This window comes from Crinia signifera, chromosome 12 (genome assembly GCF_055691185.1).
Source record: "Crinia signifera chromosome 12, ASM5569118v1, whole genome shotgun sequence".
Taxonomy (NCBI): Eukaryota; Metazoa; Chordata; class Amphibia; order Anura; family Myobatrachidae; genus Crinia; species Crinia signifera.
In genome coordinates, this window is record NC_139228.1 from 74,500,060 (window position 1) to 74,522,445 (window position 22,386).

Genomic DNA, 22,386 nt, shown 5'->3' on the forward strand with positions numbered 1-22,386 from the left:
AGGCAGGCGTTCCCCTGCCTGCTCGGGCCGGGCAGTTCATGTCACATGATGTCAGTGCCCGCCCCCAATTCGCAGAAGACCGTCCAGCTGAAAAGTTAGTCCTGGGCTACTTTTCTACTATGGACAGCGGAAAGAGGAAAAATCATTCGATGCGGATGTATAGGTGATTCAGGTGGCGGGGGCGTGCGTTCACTGGGGCGGCGTTAACCTGCACGCTAGGCTACGAATGTAAGCAGCCTAGTGAGCAGGTCTGAATCGGGCCCATAGAGTAATGGAAATTACATACAATTCTTACTCCCCCTCTATATAGTTAACTGATTTGTGTAGAATTTACTTTTCCTGGCTCGTTTTTATTTTATGGGCGCTAAGATCCAATCCATCATATGAGACTTAAAGTGTACCATGAGACCTTTCAGTGCCTTAAACCCAGGAAGCATGATTCATATTCACATTGCCATGTTTGCAGTCAACATTTAATCATGGCTTTAAATATATTTGTATGGGATTCTCAATCATCTTTCCAGCTCATTCAAGTGTGCCCAGAAGGAGAATGCTAAGGCTGCAGAGGGTGGAGGGGGGCTAGGATGGAAACAGAGCACATCAACCACCGTAATGCCGCTATGTAGTAGTGACTGCATAAAATATGTCACACATACAGCGGCGGGTCCTGGTTCAGAGTCACACACACCTTGCATTATTAACAAAATGCGCAAGAGTTGCAGCTGACAAAAATACCTTAGAGCAGCTAGCTGCAACGATCGTAAGCCATACACAACTCTGTGGCTTCCTTCTGGTAGAATGGGCATTACTGGGTGGCAGATGGGCAGCAATGGGGCCAGGGTTGGCAGACCAGTAATTAGCTGCATATCCATTTGTAACTCAATCGCCATCGAATGATTTTTCCAGTGTGCGCAGTCTGTGTGCAACCATACCTCCCAACATGTGAACATCTAAAATCAGGAACTGCCGCTCCGGAGGCGCACTCGGTCCCAAAATGGGCAGGGCTACTGAATGTGTGGACGTGGTTTCAAGAAAGGGGCATGAATTAGCGCAACAACCGTCATTTTTGGCATTTTCAGGGGCGTGGTCAACACTCCTCTAGCAGCTTGGCAGCCCCTGGCTCCCTTCCTGCCCATCCTTCCTCCTCCCAGAACTGAAGAGATGCCATGAGCAGGCGCAAAGAAACTCTTCAGCGATCACCTCTGGTCTGTAGAACAGAGCAGCAGTGATCTCCAGATCCCCCCAGAATCCCCCTCCCTCCCCCCGCCCGAAGGACACTTCCACCCACGGGAGGGACAGTGGGATGGTCTCCAAATAGCGGGACTGTATCGGGACAGTTGTGAGGTATGGTGTAACCCAGGACCTACTCTGCCAGTGCGATATTGGTCTAGAAGTTGTGCCCCAATCAGGCTCTCCATGACCTCTAGACTTCACTATTGCCTTTCTACTTCCATGACCCTACCTCCATGACCCTACCTTCATGACCCTACCTCCATGACCCTACCTCCGTGACCCTACTTCCATGACCCTATCCTATGACCCTACTTCTATGACCCTACCTCCATGACCCTGCCTCGATGACCCTATCTCCATGACCCTACTTCCATGACCTCTCTTTTTCTCTTTTACTTTGCCTCGTCACACCTTATGTCATATCCATTCATGTCCTCCCTACTGCCCAAGATTTTCCCACCTTCTAAATTGTATGTATCCACTGATGGCCGTGCACTCTAAAATAAAGCATTCCAAAGAGCGGTGTGCAGCAGAGAAAGCGTTAAGGGATCCCTGTATATATTGAACAGACTCTAACTCATTACTGCTTCAAAACTACCCATAGAGTATATACGGTAACATTTCAATCTACTTCTTCCAGGAATACTTAATTTTAAAGTTCCCACTGATGTGTCTGATTATTTCCCATAGCAGACATTTTACTTCCTAATGTCAATGACATTCTATGCAAAATAAGAGGAACAGGAAAGGTTCATAAGAAATTGTACTGGTGTCAGCACATAGACAGACCTTGCTATGGTGGAATATACTGTAAGATTTATTCCAGAATTGTCTTTACATTGTTAATATATTCAATTAGTCCAAAAATTATTCTGTACCTGCATTCAAAAGAGACCCCACTAACCAGTGTTATAAAATAGTATATTGTACATAGGGAAAGTTCCACATTGATTCAAAGTAGTCAGATGGTTTTATTTAAATGTTATATGTCATTGATGATGCGCTAGAAGATCGCCACCTATTTTATGTGAAATTACACAATAAATGTTTGATATAAAATGTATTTAAAACATTAAATACACAAATCAGACATGGCTTCCTTTGTAGGTTTATTTCAAGATGGCAAAAGACCCAACGCGTTTCGTCAATATTGACTTCATCAGGGGAGCCGATACCACTACGTCAAACGTAGGGCAGGAGAATTTAATGAAGATAGTTTTTACATTGTCACTTTTTTATTAAATTTCTTTACCAATTGAAAATTAGATAGTTATCCAGCAAAAAAAACAGAAAAGTTTTTTAGATGCCAAGGTTCAAAAAATAGGAGTAGAACCATGTGTATTAATCCAGATGGAGTACTTCCAATGTCTGAGTGCCCTCATTGGAAGACATTGGAAGTACTTAATCTGGAGGGACTCAGAATTCAAAAAAACAATCAAAGGTTTTTGGATTGAGTGTAAATCCCTCCGGTGCGATTTCAGGTACCATTTTGCTGCCTAAAAAATTAATGTTATTAATGTTAATAGGAATAAAAGCAGTTCATGTTACATGATTTTAGAATTGTTTTTATTGATTTTTGAAGAAACCCTGTCCCAAAACCAAACCCAAAACAATTTGGTGAAGTTTTGCAAACCCAAATCTAATAAATGCTGGGTTTGAACCAAAACAAAAATATGGGGGTCTGTGCACATCTTTACCAGGGGCACCTAGACTTTGGGACAACCGTCTGGATGGGAAGGGGGTGGGTGGAGTATCAGTGGTTTTGTCCCTTAAACTGCTGGAAACCACCAACAATAAAAATGAGGGGCTTCTCATTGGTGAGAGAGTTCAAAAAGCATCTGCTTGGGCTATCTACTCAATGAGAAGAAATCACAATGTACTAAATAATGAGGCAACTAACATTCATAATTGTCTTATGGGGGAAATATTATTTTATTAATATAATTAAGGGGTGGAAAATTGTTTAATTTTATTAAGACAAAAAAAGGGGCAATTCATTGTATTAAATAATGATGCACATAACATTGATGATTCTCTTCTGATGAAATGTTTTTATTATTTTATTAATATAAGGCGAATAATTATTGAATTTTATTAAGAGAGCAATATTTTTTGATGATCATATAAAATGAGTAATATTAATTAATTGTTAATTGGTGATAAAAATTGTATTATGATTTGGGCAACTTTTTTTATTTTACGCCTATGTAATGTATGTAATTAGTGCAAACGTCATGAAATAATAAATGCTGCTCACCAAGGGATCCTGCACGCACAACTCTTGCTTCAATAATGGGGCTGGTACAAATGCAGCGGATAGATGAGAAAAGAGCGGTCGAATAGAAGCCTGCAGATGGAGCAGCTCCCGGCGGCGCTGCTCCTGGCGATAGAATCGGCATCCGCCATCCTGCGCCAACCGACAGAAGTGGGTTTGAGTGCCCTGTTCTGACAGAGCCTGCCGACGCCCTCCACCGCCACCCTGCTACTCCCCCGTAGCTGCCCCTCCCCTACCCTGTCCATCTCCCTGATACGAAGACGGGCAGGGATTTTGCTCTCCACCGCCGAGTGACTGGGAGGGACATGCAAGCGTGTGAGAAGCTCGTGCGTCCCTGTCAGATGGAGCGCCTCTCCACCAGCCAGCGGCAACTCAGGGGATTTGTCGTCTGTTGCACAGAAGTGGTCACAATAGTGGCCCCTTTACGGGCAACTCTTATGGGTAATTACTATGTCAAATGCCCCCCATTGTTAATGCCACGATCAACGCCAACCTGAAGCGTGGTGAGCGCAGCGAGCCCGATAGGGGTGGTGGTACGTGTCCACCGACCTTTTCATGCCCCCACTATCCACGTCGGTGCGGAGTTGATCTTCTATAGTGTGGCGAGCGCAGCGAGCCACCGAGCCCGAAGTGTGGCGAGCGGCCGCGGAATACGAGCACGAAGCATGGCGAGCGCAGCGAGTCCTGCGAGGGGATGCGGATTACTTAACATGTATTCCGTGTCCCCACGCGGGGCTCGCTGTGCCTGCCATGCTCGTATTGGATAGTGGGGGTATGAAAAGATCGGAGGACGCGTACCGCCGCCGCTCGCCACGCTTCGGGTTGGCGTTGATCGTGGTGTGGCATTAACAATGGGGGGGGCATTTAACATACTAATTACCCATCAGGGTGGGTATACAATTAAAAATGGGGTCTGGGAGGCATTTAACATTGGACCCAATGTAAAATTAGGTCTCAGGGACCATCTAACATTGGATCCTATGTAAAAATCGGGTCGATCGCATCGCATGCGATTTGGTCGCATGCGATGCAATGCGACCGATTTTTCGGACCCGATGAAAAAAATCGGGTCCCATCGCATCTGATCGCATGCCTTAAGTTAAGGCATGCAATAAAAAATCGGGCGCCCAGATATTACACAAGTACCAATCTCCATCCAATGATGGAAATCCCTGGCCTCTTCCCTTGCCGCAAAAGTGGCAACACACCTACTGTACATTTTCTCAAAAGGAGCCTGCCACTGCATAATCGGTACATTCCGCATCCCATAACAATAGCTACAGAATTACCCCCAATAAAATTATAATTGTTATTGAATGCACATATATGGTTTGTTATTGACTTAAGGCCCACAAACACTTGTCCGCTTTGGAGGACCTGATTTCTGCCGATTCTGACAAACTGGGCCAAGATTGGTTCCAAATCAGATAATTCTGACATCCAATCAATGCGCGGTCCCTTGCGTATTGGATTATACATTGAGACCCTACGTGCTGCACCATGTCGGACTCCCCCTTGGCGGCAGGAGGGGGATTGTATGAGACTTCTCCGAAGAGAGAAGCCACATCGTTTATTAGGCACGTTAAGATGGGAGTTCTATTGTAGATGGGATGTTGCTATGGGAAACCAATCAGATTCAAGCTATTATATTCTAGAAGGGGTTGAAAAAATAAGTAGATTCTGATTGGTTTTCCATAGCAACATGCCATCTTCAATAGAACCTCGCATTCTTTCTCAATGTTTCCATAGGGAAACGTGCAGCAGATTGTTTTCCTCCTACATATTTATTTTCCCTTGGTGTGAATCTTATGTTGGTAGCGATGTACTGTAGCTCTGTACTGCAGCTGGTGGCATTATATTAGCTACCTGCACATAATAGCAATTGCTGAAAGACAGTCATGAATCTTTGATAGTCTCCCCAGCAGACATCTTATGCCCATTTTGCATGCTCTATTTGGCCGTTTTTCTATTAAAAGATCCGTAGACACGGAATAAAAACAACGATCAGAAAGCAAAGCTAAAAGCACCACCGGAGAAACGGATATAGGCCCTTATTCTGGTTCACTCGCAAAGGCAAGTTCCTTCTCAAATGGACAAAACCACTTGCACTGCAGGTGGGGCAGATGTAACTTGTGCAGAAAGAGTTGTATATGGGTGTTTTATTGTTTCTGTGCAGGTTAAATACTGGCTGCTTTATTTTTACACTCCAATACACATATCAGTTTGCAGCACAAACCCCACCCAAATCTAACTCTCTCTGCACATGTTACATCTGCCCCACCTGCAGTGCAGAATGGTTTTGTCCATTTGAAAAGGAATTTGTGAGTGAACCAGAGTAAGGACCATAGTCTATGTATTCTGCAGCCGTAGTGGTTCTGGTTATACGGCGATGTACAACTTGTAGCTTTTATGTGTACAAAGATATAGGGGGTTATTCCGGTTCACTCTCTAATAGACAAAACCATGTGCACTGCAGGTGGGGCTGATGTAAGTTATGCAGAGATAATTGGATATGGGTATTATTTTGTTTCTGTGCAGGATAAATACTGGCTGCTTTATTTTTACACTGCAATATACATATCAGTTTGAAGCACAAACACCACCCAAATGTATCTCTCCCTGCACATATTACATCTGCCCCACCTGCAGTGCACATGGTTTTGTCCATTAGAGAGTGAATTTGCCTTTGTGAATGAACCAGAATAAACTCCATTGAGTGTTGCAGAGCGATGTGGAGCATCGAGATAACTGGCCGCATTCAGCTATGTTAGCAAAGCAAAAAGTACAAAAATTGGCAAAACCATGCTGTTCCACAGGTGGGGCAGATGTAACAGGTGCAGAGAGCATTAGATTGGCAGTGTTCTAACTGAAATCTAAATAGCAGTGTAAAAATAAAGCGGTATGACCGTATCTGTTGGCTACATGCAAAAGCAGAGAGTATTTACCCTGCACGGAAACAATATGAATGTACAGTATTTGCTCCTCTTGCATAGGAACATAGTTGGTTTGTCGTTTTGCATTACCGAATGTGGCCCAATATCTTGTCCATCCGTTACTGGGGTGTGTCCTGTCCTGAAGTTGTCCAATTCGGGATGTCATTTTCACACCATGCTGTGCTGTGAAATTGTCATATGTTGTGGCGAACTAGGCTCATGCCTAAAGGCCCCCATACACTATGCAACTTCTACCCTCTGAGTAATCGCATCCAATCCCCCTTGAGTTGCCCAGGAAGGTTACCCCTGCCATCGGGATCATGCAGCAGAACTGATGTCACATAAATGCTATTTGGGTTGATTTCACATGATTTCTTGGTCTGACCCGCAGGAATCAGGTTAAATGGGGCCCAAATCGCATAGTGTAAGGGGGCCTTAAGACATACCAGTTGAGACATACATCCTATGTTGTTGTGGGCAGCCACAGAAGCCTGATTTTCAATTTTTGCTGCCTTCAAGCTTATCAGACACCAGCGCAGACTGCGGGGAGGGATCTGTATGGTCCCTCTCCGACAAAAATTTGTGCTAGTACGGCCAGCTTAAAAGAAATGTTGTCACCACTTATCACAGCTATTGAAAATCTACCATCGATGACATGCTGTGTATTTAAACACTGTATAGATAGATAGATAGATAGATAGATAGATAGATAGATAGATAGATAGATAGATAGATAGATAGATAGATAGATACTGTAGATAGATTTGTGGTTAAGCCCTGGTATTGCTTGCTTTGTTACACAAACTGTATTACAGCCTCAAAGTACGGCAACCGTGTGGGAATCCAGCAGAACTTGGAGATTTTTTAAAAGGGCAATCATGTACAAGGTAAACACATGCCTAGTCAATGACTGCCCCTTTGAAAAAAAAATATTAAATTTGGCTGGCATCCCACACGGCCTCCAAACTCAGTGGCTTTTACAATTCGCCGATATTGTTATATTAGTCATACCTCGAGCGCCTGAAAGGGGGGGGGGGGGGGGGCATATGCAAATGAGGGCACGGCTTATGCTAATTAGCCGTGACCTCATTTTCATACTAGAATAGACGCTGTGCGCATGCGCACAGCGTCTATTCTATTAGATTGGGGGGTCTCCCAACTGCCACCCCCCGCAGCGGGACAATGCCTGCCGCGGGTGGGACAGCGGGACAGGACCTGAAAATCGGGACTGTCCCGCTGTAATCGTGACAGTTGGGAGGTATGTATTAGTCCTTATCTGACATCACTTAGAATCAAATTCTGAATACAGCATGTAATGTCATTAAGATCTAACATTAACAATTTGTTTTAAATATTTGCAACGTTCTACCTTTATCAGACTACTTTTGTGAGTGTATAGTCTATTTTTTATGATTTTATTCATTTCTGGATTTCTAGTTTTGGTGAAGTCCGGTAAATGATTTAGAGATGTTGCGTAGAATTCATAAGATTCCTAAATGAAGATCAGGGTTTCTGTACAGAAATAGTTAGAGAAATCCTATATTTAACCTTTGAGTGCCACCCGAATTTGTCAGAATAGGTGTGATGTTAAAATTGCCAAGCAAACATTTGTATTCATTATAACGACCTGTAATGTTACCTTATATAGGAAATATAGGGGGAGAATTAATAGGATGAGAGATTTGGGAAGAAATCTCTAGGTTTTTTTTTTTTTTTTTTAAAGCGCCAATCATTTACACTGCAACCCAGTTTGATTTTGCTGTGTAAATGATTGCCGCTTTAAAATAACTGGAGATTTCTTACCAAATCTCTCACTTTCTGAATCTCTTATCCAATTAAATTTCACCCACATTTTTTTTCTTACACAAAATTTGTATTTGAATTTATATAACAAATATGAGTAATGCTGGCATTTTTAGTGGATATTTTGCACATCACAAATCATTATATTTGTTTTTTTTAAATTGAGTAATTTTTATTATTTTTTCCACAAATCAAACATAACTACAACTTAAACTAGCGAATAAATCATTATATTTGTAAAATAAATCTTAGTCCTAGTTTACCATTTCCTTGTCTTCTTGCTACATTAATTTGTAGATTTAGGTAGACAGAATTACTCTAATTTCCTCAATCCCTGCTCCATTAATTTGCAAGGTTGACTATCATTCTTTAGACCATAGAAGCCAGCGACATGGTAAAGGGGGGAAAACGGTGGTACTCATAAATCAGTAAGGTACATGCGCCTTTACAGCAATCCGTGCATCTATATCCATTCTCCTCCGATTGCCTTCTTTTACCTGCGTTGTTATTCCATGACCCATTATCCCCGTGTTCATCCTTCTCCATTAATGATATTCTCATACATTCAAGTCGATTAATTAATTAAAATAAAAGTTGCCATTTGTACCCAATGTCATCCTCTTCTGCAAACAATATTTATTAAAATCCATTAGCCTGTGCTGGCCTTGTGATTAATTCCATCGAGCATCTATACTGTATGTTGTATTTAGTGCATTAACTAAAGCGTCAGTGATTAATCTACCATAGAACAAATTGTTGGAGAAAGACTTATTGGGCCTACCTACATAGATTTCAGGCATTTTCTGAGCAATTGTATTGAATTTAAGTACATCGCTCAGAAAATAGCCCTGTGTGCAAGTATAACCTGCCTGCTGGTTAAATCGAGTGATATTGCTCAGAAGAGACTGCGCATCACCCACGTTTTTTTGTAGCTGGCAATGAGAGATATACCAACCCATTATTTTAAATGTCATCCTTTTTTTTATTCCCTGAACTCGCCCTTGCTAAATCAGACAGCACAATTGCTGGTGCACATTGCTGACACTTTCTGAGCGGTCTAGATCCGGGAAGCTGACGGGGAATCGTCCACCGCTGGCACATATCGCTACGTGTGTAGGGCCCATTAGATAATATTGCACTGTAAATACTGCAGATGCAGACCTGTGTACACCCTATTGTTATCAGCTGTGTTTTCTGATTGTCTTTTCTTTTTTAGGCAGATTAAGGTTCCAGGGGCCCCAGTATACGAAAGTCAAGGGGAGGCCCCTAAGGACTAAATAAACACACACAAAGCCTACATAAACACACATCATACATACATAAACATACATACACACAGCATACATACATACATAAAATACACACATCCATATACACACAACACACACATTGCATACATACATACACGAAAACGCAGCACACTGCATAAATACATACAAACATCCCAGTGGCGTAGCTAATTATTATGCGCACCCCCGCCGCTAAAAAAAATTCGCTCCCCCTCCCCTCGGCAGCCCCCCCCCCATGCTCATACCTGCCCACCCGCTGCTGTCTGCGGTACCTGCCTGCCGTGCCGTCACGGTCCCGTAGCGCTGGCTCCTGCTGCTAATAATGAAACGTGACTCTTATAAAATGGCTGCCCCCATACTGCAGACAGAAAACTGTCTGCAGTATGGGGGCAGCCATTTTCTAGTTTTCCGTTTTCATTATAGAAGCAGGAGCCAGCGCTAGGAGAGACGGGACTGTGACGGCAGTCACGGCACGGCAGGCAGGTACCGCAGACAGCAGCGGGTAACTATAGCCACACAGACCCCCGGCGCCCAAACTTGCTCTGCGCCTCCCCGCCACCGCGGGGGCTGCGGAGCTATAGTTACGCCAAACAACCCATAGCACTATATTTTTGCTGCTGGTTGCAGGTGACATTAATACAGTACCTTGGCGTGTGCACAGTCTACCGATAAATGCTCAGCTGCATGAACATCGGCATTGCGTCAAAATCTGAATCAGGCTCAAGGTCATTTGGAAGTAGACTTAATACCTGTAAAGTAACCTGACTACCCACATATGGTGAAGGAGACCATTTTTAAACATAGAATTTGATTTGACGGCAGATAAGAACCACTCGGCCCATCTAGTCTGCCCCTTTTTTAAACATGTTACAAACCATATTTGATCCGTATTTCTTTGTAAGGATATCAATATGCCTATCCCAAGCATGTTTAAATTGTACTACTGTATTTGCGTCTACCACCTCTGTTGGGATTTAACAGTCTGCGATGTGGGACAGTGTCAAAAGCCTTACTAAACTCAATTGCGTGTCCAAATATTTTTATCCTATCAAAGAACATCAAAGGAAGTGTGGGTGGGTCCGTGTGGTCATAATATCAAACAGTAGTCTTGCATTGCTTCTCTGGGAATGTTTTGGATGGCCAGAATATCTTTCTGGGGTCCCTTAGGGCATGTTAGGCCCTTTGTAGGCACCTAGTTCTCTGTGCACAACTCTGTATTTCTGCACTTCTATGTTTACTGAGTGCCAGGGCCGCCACTAGAACTGTTGGGGCCTGGGACTGACCTACAGTCCGGGCCCCCAGCGGCACAGCACTACACCCCCGCCTGCGCACCTCGCCTCCCCATTACCATTACTTAACTTCACGCGGCATCACCCTCCGGCTCTGTCAGCTTCCACCATCGGTCAGCTCCGGAGCGCACACTGAAGCCTGCAGAGCGCCGAGCCCCTCTGTGTCCTAGGCTCGGCACTCTGCAGGCTGCACTGTGCGTGTCTGGCTGGGTGGCCACCAGCGCTGGGAGGGGGAGGTTGTGTACGGGTGCCGGGCGGGTGGGGGGAGGCACTGCTGTGGGCTGCTGCCCGGGCCCCTCCAGAGGCTGGGGCCCGGGACAGCTGTACCCAGGGCACCCCCCTGTCGGCGGCCATGCTGAGTGCTGGCTCCTTCGTCCAATGTCTTTGTGCCAAAGCCAGTGCCGGTCTTCCCTAGCCTACATCTTCATTAGATACAGAGAATCTCTATACCGTATCTGCTGCAAAGCTGCATTATAACGTATGATACATTTGTGAGCTAACAGCCTAACAATGACAGTTGTAAGTTAAACATTTGCTTTTGTGCTGAGGGAAGGCAGAGGGGGGTAGTGTGCGGCTATCGCTCGTACTGCTAATATTCACATATATATTTCTGCTTCCGCAGTTACTGACAACTATCATGCAGCAAGTGTCAGCAAAGTAAAAGGCCAACACTGTCTATGGCTTTTACATCCAGCAAAGAGCAAACCAGATCCGGAACAATATATTCCCGTGCCGCAGCATGTCCGTAAAAAGCTTGCCAACACAGGGATTGCTTGTATGAATTACATTATTGAATGGTGGACATCAATATTACTATGTTTAAAATGCTCCCTAAGTTATAGAAATTTTCCAAGGCGCCATCAAACATTTAAGATGTCATATAAATGTGCCGTTTGCCAATATACTGTATATATATATATATATATATATATATATATATATATATATATATATATATATATATATATATATATATATATAGGTCTGATTTGGAGCTGGACATAAAGATGCCATGTTTGAGTAAGGATACATTGACACTCTTGTGTATAAACACATTTGGAGCAAAGATAAAGTTATCATCAGCAATCCTCTAATGGTATCAAAGGCAAGTGTAAGGGAGCGGAGGGTTTCCAGTTGCCCAGAAACCCCTTCTTGCCAAGCCAACAGCTAGAACCATGGCCACAGTAGCATTAGTACGGATGTGCCCTCATACATCTAGCCTCAATATGATATACACCGTGGGATGCCTGGCGGGAATGAGCCTGCAGTTCCTGGGGAGTTTTACTAATGTTGGGTGCCTTATTCACATGGTTGTATGAATAGTACACACAAGCAGCTTCTGCTGTGTAAAATGCTATGCAGCATGCTTATATTGTGAGTGTGACTGTAGATGTATCCGCATTAGAAATGGAATGTGTTTTCCACGAAAACAGTGTAATGTAGCATTACATAAGTAGCATTTCATATGCAGTCGCATACAGAATATAGGATTGCAGCATATCATTGTAATCAGCAGAAGCTGCTTATGCATACCAGCCACTTTGTTACTCAGAAACATTTTAATGGAGTACATCACAACAAAAATTCTGTTTAACGATAAAGGAGGATATATCTATAGATATAGATAGATAGATACTGTCTGGAAACAACCAAAGGCACTCGGTGGTCTTGAAATAAATTCTTAAGTGAAGAACTGGTGTCAGACCCCTTTTTCAAGACCACCGAGTGCCTCTATTTGTTTCCAGCCAGCATCTATCTAATAGCCCCAGAAGGGCAACGGGGGCAGTTGTCCATAGTAGGAGAGAGTGCCGGACTGACCACCATTTCTCTCTCTCTCTCTCTCTCTCTCTCCACACACACACATATATTTATATATATATATACAGTGGTCGAAGTGGGGCGGTATACGGGGGTATGGCATACCCCCACTTTAATCTGAAGATAAAAAAAAAAGTTTTTTTTTCCCCCTCAGGATGCTCTCTGATCACTCAGCAGCACATATTGTGCTTTTGTAATACCCCTGTACAACGGGGCAGTCTGGCAGGGGACGTTGATGGACAGGGGGGTGTCCGAAGGTGCGCACTATATTCACTCTTTACTTTTCCATAATTTCCACTTCGACCACTGTATATATATATATATATATATATATATATATATATATATATATATATATATATATATATATACTTGCTCCCAAAAGGGAAAACAGCACTCACCAGACTTCTGTGAATAAGTTCATCCAAATCAGCTTCCAGTTTAATACAAGAAATAGCCTGCCGACGTTTCGGTCACTGAAGACCTTTATCAAGGCAGCATCAAGTGTAACACAAATCACAACAACAATCCCAGTTTCCTACCCCACACTTGGATTGTTGTCTATTCACGAAGCAGTGAAAAGAGTGGAGAAGTTACCCATGGCAACCAATTCTCCAATCTTTTCACTGCTGTACTGTATGTATAAACCCCTATTTGATGTAGGAAACATTGGGTGCAATAAAAATGTGGCACCAGTATTAACCCCTTGAGTGGTGGGTTTTTCTGGGGCAGGTTTGTCCTGCCCAGAAATACCCACCACAGAACTTAGGGACAGCCCCCCTCCCCCCTGTTGTTAACTACCCAGTCCTAACTCCCCACTTCAGATCTCCAGTGTTCTCCTGATGCTGCCCCCACAGCAGTGACCAGGCAGGCTCGGAGATGCTCTGCCGCTGGCGCATGCTCACTTCTGTGAATGGCAGCGGGGGCAGTGGCAGGGCGATCGCCGGGGTGGGGAGTGACAGAGTTGGCACTTGATGGAGGTGAGCATGTGGGGGGGGGGGGGGGCGACAGGGGGGTGCCCCTAGAGGTGGTGCACAAGTGATGCACAGCTGGAGGCACCACTGATGTGCACCCACTGTATTGTGGAATGCCCAGAAATTTTCTGGGACAGCCCGCTACGGCAGCGCAGCTGAGCCCGGAAAATTTCGAGGCATACCACTGAAGCGGTTAAAAGTCTACCAGAAGATGGATATATAGAGGGATGTAGCAGCCACCTACATCGCATAATGGTCTCATTATTAGCAATCTCATCAAAGGAGGGGGCTGACCCTGGCTGTGTCACCCCCCCTCACCACCACCACCACCACCACCTCCCGTGTGCTCACCGCTGCTTTCAGTCCCTGCCACCACAGTCCGATGTCTATACAATGCAGATGACAGGTGCCGGGACCAGTGCATGTGTAGCTTAGACAGTACTGCACATGCGCATACCCCCAGCTTCCTTGGGCTGCAGCACATGGAAGCCAAATTGGACTGCACGCTAAGGCAGGGAGTGGCTTCCTTCAGGAAGTCTGGTATCTGCTGACCACAGCCCAGACAGTGAAGCCAGTGCAGTCTCACGGACTGAATCTGGCTTCACTAAAGCCCCATACATAAAGGGCAACAGGGGTAACAGTGCTGAGTGACGTGTTTAAGCGCGGATCACTCAGCACACATCGCTGCACGCCCGCGATGCACCAACGATATGCGCTAAGCGATCCATGCGGAGCACAGATCATCTATGCCAATAGGCAAAGTGCTGTGATCTTGGCAGGAAAGTCAATGGATTCACACTCTTTCCCTGTGGGTGATGGCGACGCATGGGACCTCACCTCTCCATCACTGGGGGGGGGGCGCACATAGCGATCCATGCTCCGTTAAGGGGGGGGAGCCCTTAAAACCGCCACTGATTATTAGTGTCTGGGATGTACTGTATGGAAATAAAAGGATCACCCAGGTGCATTTTAAATAAACCCCCAAAATATTTTCTTTTTTATCTAAATAACAAACAGGGTACCCACCAAAATTTTTGTAAAAAAAAAAAATTGCCTTTATAGATTCAAAAAGTAAGTTTTAAAGATTTAAAATGTGATTTCTATTTAATGAATTCATAATAAAATTGTAGAGTCTAACCAGTCATCAGTCATGAAGGAGTGAAATGTTCGTTACTGAATTATTGATGACTTTTTCTTCTAAAACACACAATGGCAAAATGAAGCACACATTGCATAATTTAACATTCATAAACATGCAACCCCTAATAAAGTAAAAGAAAAATTAATTTTCCATCCCGTAGTGCCAAAACATTCCTGTAGGAGTATTCAATATGCATTGTTTTTTTTTTTATAACTAGTACATTATCACACTATGGCCTGATGCGTATATTGCTTAGTTGGAGTTTGTGAGTCTGGGAAATTGCTGTACTGCAGCAGCACCTGCTGGGAACGAGACAATGTAGCAGATACAAGACTGACTGCCAGGAACATTGTATATTATGTTTCGTTATATACTCGGAGACTGCTCCGCACGAAACGTCCGTCCGTACACCAACTGATTTTCCAGTCACTGACCCATGGTTTTGTACATGAGAAATTGCTTTAGGCAAAGATCTAATAATAACCTACTGTCTCAGTTCCCTTTAAATAACACAAAGTGATTTTTTTTTTCTTTTACATTTGACTATCGTCCAACCCTTTAAGGCTTCTTGCATTAATAAAAAAAGATGCTTAGCAAAGGCACACATTGAATTTTAAACAAATAAATGTCAATGGCGGAGATTTAAAGGTTGCAAATGAATACGGCAAATGTCTTAATCTTTTAAATAAATGCCAAAACAGGCTTTTTACTATTAAATAGTGTACAAATGTACGTATGAAAATTCCTGAAACCTTGTATTGTATTTAAATTATAATGGAATCGTGATATCTAATATATGTGTCTTAAAGAAAAAACAAGGCACATGTACTGAGAAATGAGTTAGGTGCAAGTTTGTACCGGCAAGGAAAAAATGTGAATTACGTTTACAATTCAATTCTAAACTCACAGTTTTTTTCAGAATAAATTCACCAAGTTTTTGTTTCCCCCTCAGTAGGGGAAGTTTCCAAACAGCTTAACTGGGTCAATAATTGCATGTCATTTGGGTGGTCCCAAAATAAATTGCCTTAAAGTTCTTCAAAATCAACTTTTTTTTATGTATACACCCCGAAATTAATGAAAGTATTAATTTAAATGAAAAACACTTGCTTTTTTATCTTATTTTTAGTTTAAAAACAAATTAAAATAAGTGTCCTCCATTTAACCTCACATCACCTTTTTTCTACTTTTTTTTTCAATTTTTTATTTAATTTAAAAGTAAGTTTGCAGGTTTTTTTTTTTACAATATTTTACTTTTTTTAAACAAAATACTCAAATCATCCCTTTTTAAAGTTTCCAGAATGTTCCTTATGCATTCTAACAGTCTTCCTATATGGTCCTAATAATGAATTTCTCAGTTTTTTTGGAGTTCAGGAAGGTCTCCCAACATTTTCATGCTATTTTCCTAATTCCCTTTTTTTGCCAAATTCACACAACCTCCCTGCAAGTAGCGTAAATTGGCATTTTAATTGAATTAGGCAAATCTTGGGTGCATACACAAAGGGCGGTATTCAGGGCAGCGAGGTTCTCTGAAAACAAGCCATCCTCACTACCTAAACCCCTCGCCGGCTGCTCGCTGTATGCAATGTTCCGGGAAAAGATTCCCTGGAATATCAAGGATTGCCACAAATGCAGCAAGCTTGCCTCAACATTTTGATGGCCGCACCTGCCATTTCCACCTCGCTGAAAAGAACCAGCGAGGGGGAAATGGCGAGTGAACGGGGGTCAGTTGAATACTGACCACGAGCTATGATGGCAAGCTATCGGCACTGCTCGCCATCATAGCCCGCCTAAATATACCCCAAAGAGTGTAGGTTTAACTTGGCGAGTTTGCATTCTGCAAACTCACAACCAGAGGCAGCGTTAGTGCAGACCAAGTAGTGCAGTGGGAACCACACAGCACATATATACATGCATGTTATCATGCATGTAATACACATGCTCGATCGATCCCCAGGGGATTACCAGCACTGCCCAGAATCAGCATAAACTATGACAGTGTGAAGCCCACCCCCCCACCCAATAGGAGTCCGGGGGGTGGGCTTAACACTACACTGGTTTATGCGGTGCCAAATGCAAACAGGTACTGGCGATCCCCGGGGGATCGATCCAGCACATATATTACATACTTGATAACATGCATAGATAAAGTGTCAGCCAAATGCCCCTAACTGTTATTCTTCAAATATACAGTCTGTGACATATCAAAAGCAGAAAAGCAGTGGTGCTGCTGAATATATTATACATCTGTATATACATGCAATAATCCATATATATCTATGTATACACAACCCTTTAACAATAGGATATAAAAGCTATAAATACAACGTAAATGTATGAATTAAAATTAGTTTCACCACTTTTTTTTCAGCTCTTGATGTTCTGTAACAGGGAAGGTTGGATCCTCCTCACAATTTAAATGGGCACTTTATACTGTATCTCCCCAAGGCTAAGTACATACAATCCAAAGTCCACAAAGTACCAACCAATCAGCTCCTAACTGTCATTTTTTAAACAGGCTGAAACACGGTAGCAATGAGCCGATTAGCTGCTACTTTACCTCTCTCCACTGTATCACCCCCGCACTGACAGCGGGGACAACCGTCTTTCTCCGATGGAGCTAACAGCTTTAGGTTGCGCTGTCCCAGCGCGACACAGGCTGAGAGCGTGATTGGGCGATGCGTCTCCAAGCTGAAGATGCTCCCAGCCTCTGTTGCGCTGGGACAATGCGACAGAAGCTGTTAGCTGCATCAGAGACAGACGGTTGTCCCCGCTGTCAGTGCGGGGGTAGCCGGCTCTGCAGAAGGGACACCAGCGCTGGATCCTGGATCGGTGAGTATGTGGGTGTAAAAGTGAGGTGTGTGTGTGTGTGTGTGTGTAATAAAGTTTTACTTTTCTGTATGTGTGTTTTCTTTTAACATTCTTTTTACAGGTGGACTACAAGTCCCAGCGGGCCCATTAATGCCCCGCATTCTGGGACTTGTGGTTCTCCAAGTCCCAGCCTGCGGGGGAGGTCTGCTGTTACTTATAGTTCTCCTGTATAAAGCAATGTTAGGATTGAAAGATTTAACCCCATCAGGCCGGCGTCCACTGGCCAGGGACGCCAGTGACAGCCCAGGGCTTCAGCCCTGGATGGGTGAAGCCTGGGGGGGGGGAGACTCCTTTATTGGGGGGGTCCCCACTCCTCTACGGTTACCCAGCCACGGTGCTCATGGTATGGCCGGGGGACCTTATGTAAAAAGTGCAGGCTGTTGGAGCCCGGTGCTGGTTTCAAAATACGGGGGACCCCCAGATTTTTTTGTCCCCCGTATTTTTGGAACCAGGACCGGTCCAAGAGTCCGGGACTGGTTTTAGAAATACGGGGGATCCCTACGCTTTTTGTCCCTCGTATTTTTGGAACCAGGTCCGGCTCAATGAGCCCGGGGCTGGTTATGCTCAGGAGTGGGACCCCACGCAATTTATTTTTTTATTTTTTATTTTTTTATACAAACCCAAAATCGCACATAAGCTCAAATTCGCACATTTTCATGCCTAAAGATCGCACATTTTCATGCCGAAAATTCGCCCATTATCGCACTCAATCGCACTTTTCTTTCCGGAACACGCACCTCATTAAATATGCGAATCTAAGGCAAAAATGCGATTTAAAAAAAGTGCGATAATGGGCGAAAAACTGACGTGCGAAAAACTCTCATCCCATAGAATGTCACCTTTAGTTTCACAACAGCTGGAGGGCCACAGTTTGGACATGCCTGACTTAGATTATACGTCAATCACAGAACTTTCTCCATCACATTAAAGGAAGTGGTTCACCTCCGCACACTAAGGGGCGTATTCAATCTTGGATTCCGACTGTGGAACAAACCGGCAGTCGGAATACGGACCATTTTCGCCAGCTTCCATTCACGTTCCATGTTGGTATTAAATGTGCTGATAGTCGAGTGTCGGTAAAGGCCTTCAAATTCGGTGTCCGCCGAAAAAGGGGTGGGCGCTGGAGTCAGGTGACCTTGGGACACCCCCTGACCGCCCCCCCCCTTCCCTCGCCTACCCGTGCAAACACATTGGCAATTGTCATTCGTACATCGGCCCTGCACATGCGCAAATATGTGCATGCGCAGAGCTCCGGGGACCGATTGAACGTGAATCAGGCCCATGGTGCAGAAATGTACAAATACTGTATTAATCAAATCAAAAACATTTCTAGTCGCCTTCTCCAGTTTTCTAGACTACTGTATATACCCTATAAAATGACTGCATTGCTTTTGTATACTATTTTTTATGTCTTGGATTTACTAACAAATATACGTTTTTTTTTCCATTGGTAGTACCGCCAAATCTCACTGTTCCAAAGGGCAAGTCACCGATGGTCACCAGGGAAGGAGACACCATAGAACTGCAGTGTCAAGTATCTGGAAAACCGAAGCCTATTATTATGTGGTCCAGAGCTGATAAAGAGGTGCCAATGCCTGACGGATCAATGCAGATGGAGAGTTATGACGGAATATTACGGATTGTAAACGTATCCAGAGAAATGACCGGAACTTACAGGTGCCAAACAAGTCAATACAATGGATTTAACGTCAAGCCAAGAGAAGCCCTGGTTCAGCTGATCGTGCAATGTGAGTACAAGGGTTGTCACCGTTATTTTTGTACATTATGTTTACATTTTTGTAAAACGAAACAATGTCATTTTAACTTCTAGAAAATATTGATTTGCTACAGACATAATTTGGGAGAAAAAAAAAAGAACAGAACAAAAACAAAAACACTAAACTGTAACTGACAGTCACAAAGTTCAGTATAAGCTATTGGGAGCTATTCTAATTTGTTCGGTCCCCCGAGCGTTCGCACGGGGGACCGATGTTTTCCTAATGCACATGCGCATTAATGTGCATGCGCTTGGTGCAAATGGGCACAGTGAACTACATGTCCACCGTCCCATTTGCACCCACCAGTGTGGGTGGGTGGGTGGGGGGTGGGGGGGCTGTGCACGTGTCTATGGGAATGACCAGCATTTCATGGGTGTTTCCATGAAAACGCTGGGTGTTCCCATGGAAATGAGGCAGTGACGCGGCTGCCAGGGATGGGCAGCTGACATCACCAGTTGTCAGCTGCCCGCCCTATCCCTGTACAGGGTGCATGCAAAATGAAGGAACCCGAGAGTGGCTTAGATGTGCATGCTCATTCCAAATCATTCGATGGTCAGCAAATGATTTGGGTGTGGGGTGTGGGTTCCCCACACCCAAGTCTGCAAATGGTTGTTAATGCAAAACACCCATTCGCAGCCGTTCGGGGACCTCACCGATCCAGGGGGGGGGGCAGGCGGTCATGTGAGTGGCGCCCTGCATTAACACCACACAGTGCTGCGGAATTCACATCGCTGCCAGTGGATCAGAATAAGGGCCCTTATTTGGAAACAGTTATCCTACTTTCCTAAAAACTCATGCTTAGCTAGGAAATATCGTAATTCACCCTATCGGACTGATTCAGACCTGTTCATTAGGCTGCATATACTCACAGACTAGTGAATAGGTTAATGCCGCGCTGCTGAAGGCCCACCTCCGGTGCCGCCAGTACATGTACATATAGATTGTAAGCTTCTCTGGAACAGGGACTGATCTGACGTGCTAAATATCCTTTGCCAAGAGCCATATAAATAACAGTAATAAGTGAATCATTGTGTCTGATTTGTGCAAAAAAACAAAAAGAATTGTGCTTTGGTACAGTTTATATATATAAGAGAAAGATGCAATATGCCAGCAATATACTGCTTTAAAAATTATTTTGTGTTCTTATAACAATACCTCAAAACAATCATTTTCACGTACAAAGTCAATGCAATAGGTTAATAGAATAGCCTATCAGCTTCGTGCTGTGCGGAGATTCCGGAGATTCTGCCCGCATTTTGTGGCAATCACTTACAAAGCTTTGGTACAGATAACAAGAGACACTGGTGCTTAAAGTGGTATACGTGATGATAGAAGACTGTCCTCCCCAGGGAAATGGAAGAGAAGGGCCCATGTGCAGTTTCTGTCTGGGCCCCTCTTCTCTAGACTCTGAACACTAGGACCACTTGTAGATCCTAGCCCAGTACAAGAGTCTAGTGCTGGGGTAGCCAACCCTAGTCCTCGAGAGCTACCAACAGTGCATGTTTTGCAGGTCTCCTCACAGAATCACAAGTGGGCTAATTAGCTCCATCTGTGTATCTTTTAAAATGTGTCAGTGATTAATGAGTGCAGCTGTGCAGCAGCTAGGTTGTCTGTAAAATGTGAACTGTTGGTAGCTCTCGAGGGCTAGGGTTGGCTACCACTGGTCTAGTGCACATGTCTAGGTTTCTGGGTGGCCATTTTCCCAGTGACTTTCCTGGTGTGCATGTGACTTGTGCAGTGCTGCTACCACCAAGAAATAGAAGCAGGGTGCAGCCATTATAGATATGCAAATGGTCCTTCCCTCATTTAGCAACGCTATTTCAGATGTTTGATATGATAGGATTGAGTAAATCCACTAGTCCAATTCAGCCACTATTCACCCGATTCCAGGTTGGGCCGAGAAATCGGGTGCAAAAGTGGGCAAACCGAATGTGTTCAACATCCGTTCCAAAACTCGTTCCTGTACACGTCAGATTGGAGTCGGAGATCGGAACTGCTTGCAGGTTGACCTCCAACATGGGCAGATTCCTGGCAGCAGTGAAAGGGATCTCATGCAAAAGTACCATATGCGATATACTGTACATCACATGCGATCCTGCTGCCCAGGACCTTCCCCGGTGGCTCAAGAGGGATCGGTTGCAGCTTTAGTGGTTGACCTTTAGGACTTAGAACTTCGGTCATGAAATAGGTCGAAACCCGCTAAGGTTGACAAGGTCGGAAGGTCAACACGAGCAGTCAAAAAGGTCATCATGAGTTTTTAATTTTTTTTTCAAAAACAGGCGGTATTTCATACCCTACCATCCATTAGGGTGTGGGGGGAGAATATTATAGTGTCCCGCGAGCAGCGAGGCACCATGGCAAAGCTTGGCGAATGTAGCGAGCAATGCACTGTACCACTGTAACATGTAACCATGTTGACCTTTATTAGTCGACTTAATGTGTTTCGACCCTACTACCCATATCTGGCAAGTATGCCTAAGGCAGAACAACAGAAGGGTTAAAAAGTCAACATTTTGGACGAAATGTAATAGGGGGCGATTTTGTAGACATGTGCGATTTTTTGTAAAAAAACGCAGAAATCGCATGTTTTCTGAAAATTGCACATGTAATAGGGTGCGATTCGCAGTAAAAACTTTTTGCCGCGAAATCGCACATTTTGAAGTGGCGATTTTTAGTTACACTTCAATTCTCATCCAGATGTTTTCCCATTATAAAGTACACAAATCGCAAATGTAATAGCGTGCGATTTTTGGTAAACGTTACCAAAAATCGCCAAAAAATTTGACCAGGATCTGACGGGCGAATTTGGCAGAACCATGCACAGATCATTGAGATCTGTGCATGGTTCTGTCTTTAAAAATGTGTAAATGTTAAAATAAAAATAAAAAAACGTGGGGTCCCCCCTCCTGAGCATAACCAGCCCCGGGCTCATTGAGCCGGACCTGGTTCCAAAAATACAGGGGACAAAAAGCGTAGGGGTCCCCA

At 44.0% G+C, this 22,386-nt stretch overlaps 1 protein-coding gene across 2 annotated transcripts in view; it reads left to right on the top strand.

Moving 5' to 3' along the window:
• Positions 1-22,386, top strand: part of MDGA2 (MAM domain containing glycosylphosphatidylinositol anchor 2) — a 580,635-nt gene that overhangs the window by 427,028 nt on the left and 131,221 nt on the right. For both annotated transcript variants that reach the window (XM_083166414.1, XM_083166413.1), the window contains exon 8: positions 19,078-19,371. In XM_083166414.1, coding sequence (XP_083022540.1) covers positions 19,078-19,371 — 294 coding nt within the window. The remainder of the gene's footprint in view (positions 1-19,077; positions 19,372-22,386) is intronic.